General features: G+C 42.9%; 1 protein-coding gene across 1 annotated transcript in view; it reads left to right on the top strand.

Annotated features, from left to right (window-relative positions):
* Armh3 (armadillo-like helical domain containing 3) overlaps window positions 1-4893 on the top strand; it is a 206356-nt gene that overhangs the window by 62438 nt on the left and 139025 nt on the right. The window contains exon 17 of the mRNA XM_005352384.2: window positions 2848-2913. Coding sequence (XP_005352441.1) covers window positions 2848-2913 — 66 coding nt within the window. The remainder of the gene's footprint in view (window positions 1-2847; window positions 2914-4893) is intronic.

The raw sequence follows: 4893 nt of genomic DNA, 5'->3' as shown, positions 1-4893 counted from the left end.
GCCTCCCAAGTGCTGGGATTAAAGGCGTGCGCCACCACCGCCCGGCCTAGAATGGATGGTTCTGAATGGTTCTCCAGACATCCCCTTTTTTAAAGACGGCGGATCTGTTATAATCCAGGCTGCTCTTGAACTTCCTATGTAGTTATGGATAACCTTGAACTTCTTATTCCTCTGAGTAGAATTACAGGCACACTGTGTCCCACCATGCCTGGTTTTATGTAGTGCTGGGACTGAACCTAGGACTTTATGCATTCTACACAGGACTATACTGAGCTATACCCATCTGTGTTTTGGTCCTTAGCAATTCTAACCAAGAGATTTAAAACTTTCTAGAAAGCCAACCTTTTCCCTGGAGGAGCTGTGTTGTGTCTTTTGTGTTTAGTAAGTTTTAAAAGGAGCTAAAGTATCCTGGGGTATAGGAGTACAAGAAAAATAGAGAAGAATGGTCACATTTTGGTGCTGAACAAGAATTGACGTAAGAAGAGGTGTGTATGAGTTACTTTTCTCATTTTTGTGGCCTAATTCCAGATAAGTAGAATCTACATGTGGGCGAGATTGTTCAGTTGGTAAAGGCCCTGCTACTGAGCCTGATGACATGAGTTTGATCCCTCTGAGCCACATGATGGAAGAAGAGAGCTCACCAACTCTTGCAAACTGTTCTCTGACCTCCACATGCATACTGTGGTGGATGTGCGCGCTCACGTGCGCGCACACACACACACACATGCACACACACGCACACACACACACGCACACACACACACGCACACACACACACGCACACACACACACAATTTAATTTTAAAAAAGGAACTTGAGACTTTCTTTTGATTCCTAGTCTGAGGTGACCTAGTCCACCACAGCAGAGCAGACATGCCTGTGGGGACCTGCAGCAGCCTTTTCAGGGCACTGGTTAAGAAGCAGAAAGAGACAAACACTGGTGTCTATCAATTAGGCTTTCTCTTTTTTCTCCTCTTGTTCAAATTGAGTCCTTAGCCCACGGGGTAGTTGCAGACACATTTAGGTTGAGTCTTCAGTTCCTTAGTCTAACCTCTTGGAGGACACCCTTGTAGACACACACGGAGGATGGCTCATCAGTGATTTGAAAGCCAGTCAGCTATGGAAGGGTCACTCTTTGTGAGAAGGCCCTTTTGCCTGGCTTAGCTAGTGGTGACTCCCAAAGATGGTGGGACTTGAGCTAGATTAGAGCTAAATTTATAACTGCTGCCTCTCCTGTCAGAACTCCTTTCCCTCGTTTGTTTTTTAAGACAGCAGCCAAGGTACTCCACAGGGTGTAGTGGTTTCTCACACATTCACTTTCTGCATTCTGTGGGAAGATGAGCTCTTCTCACAAGGCTAGGGGAGCTGGTGCTAGAAGAACTGCCTATTAGCAGTGGGCCTCTTATAACTGCTTTTCACAAACATTCAAAGAAAATCCTTAAAGGAGTTGTTTTTCACAAATTGTAACAGTCCTTGTAATTGGAGTCTGTAGGCATGTCAGATCTCAGGAAGATGTTGGGAGAGGGCCAGGGGATGCTTATTTCCAATCTTCTGTGAGAAGAGTTGATTTTTCCACCAGTCTTTAGAAGGCAGGGAGAGATGGGGTCTTGTCTGCTTCAGTGCTGCCAACATAGCAGTTATTTCCTGCTGCGCTGAGCTCAGTCCCAGCAGAGCACAGGCCTCCTCATTCCGGGAGCCTCATGTGGCGTCTGCACATGTATCCTCTGCCCCTGTGAGAGCCTCCAAGCTGTCACAAGCACAGCTGACTCCTTGGGCAGATGGAAAGGAAGCGAGATTAGGAAAACAGATTCCTCTCAAGCCCCTGGATTTTAATATTTTATTGTATTTAATTTTCCCAGAGATCTTCGATCCACTAAAGACATACTGAGAAATTTTACTCAATTTCATGGCTTAAGTAAGGGGTTGATGTAAAGGCTCTAGGCTTATTAACTCTCCAATGGATCCTGAAAGTAGTTTATAAAGGTCCAAGGATTTGGACTGAGAATGTAATTCAATTGGCCAAACACTTGCTTAGCATGACCAAATCTGGGGTTCAGTTTCTTCCTTTGCATAAACTGGTACGCCTATAATCTCAGCACTCAGAAGCAGAGGTAAAGACAGGAAGATTAGTGGCTATTCTTAGCTTCATAGAGAGTTGGAGGCCAGCCTAGGCTAGAGACCTTGTTTTGGGTTGGCGGGAAGAAAAGAGAGAGGATTTTGTATGATAGATTACAAATGCATCCATTCATGTCTGCCTGCTTGCTTGCCTGCTTTCCTTTATTTCCACCTTCCTCTGTCTTTCCCTTTTTACTTCTTGTCTCTCCCTTCTGCTCCACCTCCACACCATTTTTCCTTTAGTCTTTTAAATTTTTTTATTTATTTATGTGTGTGTATGTGTGCATATATGTGTACCTGTGTGTCTAGCCTTGCATATAGAGGTCAGAGAACAGTGTTGTGGATTACAAATACATGTGTTGTAGGGGTCAGTTTCCACCATGTGGGTTGCAATGATCAAGCTCAGTTGTAAAGTTTGGTGGCAGATGTCTTTATCCACTGAGTATCTCACCAGCCCTTTCCTTCTGTCTTTCTTGTTCTCTCTCTATTGTATTTCTGTCTTTCCACAGGGTCTCATGCAGCCTAGATTGAGATTAAACTGGATATATATACATATATATATATATATATATATATAGTTGAATATTGAACTATATATATAGTTCAGGATGACTTAAATTTCTGATCCTCCTGTCTCCACTCCCAAGTGCTGAGTATTACAGGCATGTGCCGCCATGCCCAGCTGAGCTTCCTAAACACATTTCTCAGATCGTACTTTTCTGTTTTTATTAGGATCAGTATGCCAATGCGTTTTTACATGATGACAACATGAATTTTCGAGTAAACTTACACAGAATGGTAAGTGTGACTTATTTTTACTTCTTATTTTTAATGGAAAAGTTTTTGTATGTTGGCTGAGTTAGGATGAATCTTAAGAACAAGCCTAGCTGGATAATTGTGCCTAAAGGGCTCAGGTCACAATTGCTTTTCTGTAGATCCATGTCTGTCCTTTTTTTTTTCCCCTGTCATAGAGCTGTTTCTTGCTCATCCGAGGGTAGAAAAATCAAAACTACCTGGACAGTAGTGGTGCCTTTAATCCCAGCACTCGGGAGGTAGTGGCTGATGGATCTATAAATTTGAGGCTAGCCTGGATTACAGAGTTGAGTTCCAGGACAGTTGGGGCTACACAGAGAAATTTTGTTTCAAACCCCCCCCCCAAAAAAAAGAAGAAGAAAGGAAAAAAAAAAGAGGAAAAGAACAATTTACAATCAAACAGCTACTATAGTAATACTGGAGTATATAACAACATAGATTTTTAAAACATATCCAAGTCGAAGCCTTTTCTTTTCAAAAGGTAGTATTTATTTAATTTTTCATTATTTTAAAAATTACACTTAGTGTATGTGTGTGCATGTATGTGCGCATGTGTGTGCATGTGTGACTCTGCCTCTGCATGTGGCATAGTGCAAGTTTCGATATTATTAGAGAACAGCCTGCAGGAGTGGAGTTAATTCTCTCCCTCTATCACGTGGGTCCCAGAACTTGAACTTAGGTTGTCAGGCTTGGTAGCAAGTGCCTTAAACTGCTGAGCCGTCTTTATAAGCCATTGCTCCCCCTCGACACCGCGTCTTTTGTAGCCTAAACTAGCGTCAACCACACTGTGTAGCCTAAGGTGGCCTTGAACTCCTGATCCTCCTGCTTTCAGGTGTCCACCTCCATGCCCAGCTATATAGTATGGTTTTATTAAATAAGACAATGACCTTTAATTTATTCATGTGAGAGGTGAAGAAAATGGAATATGGAAGATAAAGATCAAGCTGTAAGTGTGTTAAAAAGTATCACAGCATGGTTTAGATTTGAACCTTAGCCTCCTCTCCCATAACTGCTACAGCTGCTGACTATTTAGTGGCTACCATCCTCTCCTTCTCTCTCTCTCTCTCTCTCTCTCTCTCTCTCTCTCTCTCTCTCTCTCTCGGTTTTTTGAGACAGAGTCTCATTGTAGTTTTAGAGCCTGTCCTGGAACTAGCTCTTGTAGACCAGGCTGGCCCCGAACTCACAGAGATACTCCTGCCTCTGCCTTCTGAGTGCTGGGATTAAAGGCATGCGCCACCACTACCCAGCTCTCTCCTTCTCTTTTTATTTATTTAGTTTTTACTTTTAAAATTTATCCTATGTGTATGGGTGTTTTGCTTACATGTATGTCTGTGTACCACTTATGTGCCAAGTATCTGAAGGCCAGAAGAGGATGTCAGATCCCTAGGAGCTGGAGTTACAGATAGTTGTGAACTGCCATGTGGGTGCTGGGAATTTAACCAGGTCCTCTGGGAGAGCTGCCAGTGCTCTCAACTGCTGAGCCATTTCTCCAAACTGTAATCAGAAGTTTGTCTCCCATCTGCCAGTTCCCAAATAAGCACTCACAAGCTTAATATTACTTACAGATGCTTGCCCAATGGCTCAGGCTTATTACTAGCTAGATTACATTTAAATTAACCCATTTCTATCAATTTAAGTATTGCCACATGGCTGGGAGATTCCCAGTCTTCTGGCATGTTCCTTGGGTGACTGGATGGTGTTTCTCAGACTCTGCCTTTCTTCTCCTATATCTCTGCTTAGATTTTCACCTGGCTCTATCCTGCCTTGCCATATGCCAAACACACTTCATCTCTCAACCAATGAGAGCAACACATTTTCACAGCATACACCCCACAGCATTTCCCCCTTTCTGTCTAATCAAAAATGAAGGTTTTTAACTTTTTTTTTTTTTTTTTTGGTTTTTCGAGACAGGGTTTCTCTGTGGTTTTGGAGCCTGTCCTGGAACTAGCTCTGTAGACCAGGCTG

This window comes from Microtus ochrogaster, chromosome 8 (genome assembly GCF_000317375.1).
Source record: "Microtus ochrogaster isolate Prairie Vole_2 chromosome 8, MicOch1.0, whole genome shotgun sequence".
Lineage (NCBI taxonomy): Eukaryota > Metazoa > Chordata > Mammalia > Rodentia > Cricetidae > Microtus > Microtus ochrogaster.
The sequence above is the reverse complement of the archived record's forward strand: the minus strand, read 5'-3'. Positions and strand labels throughout refer to the sequence as shown.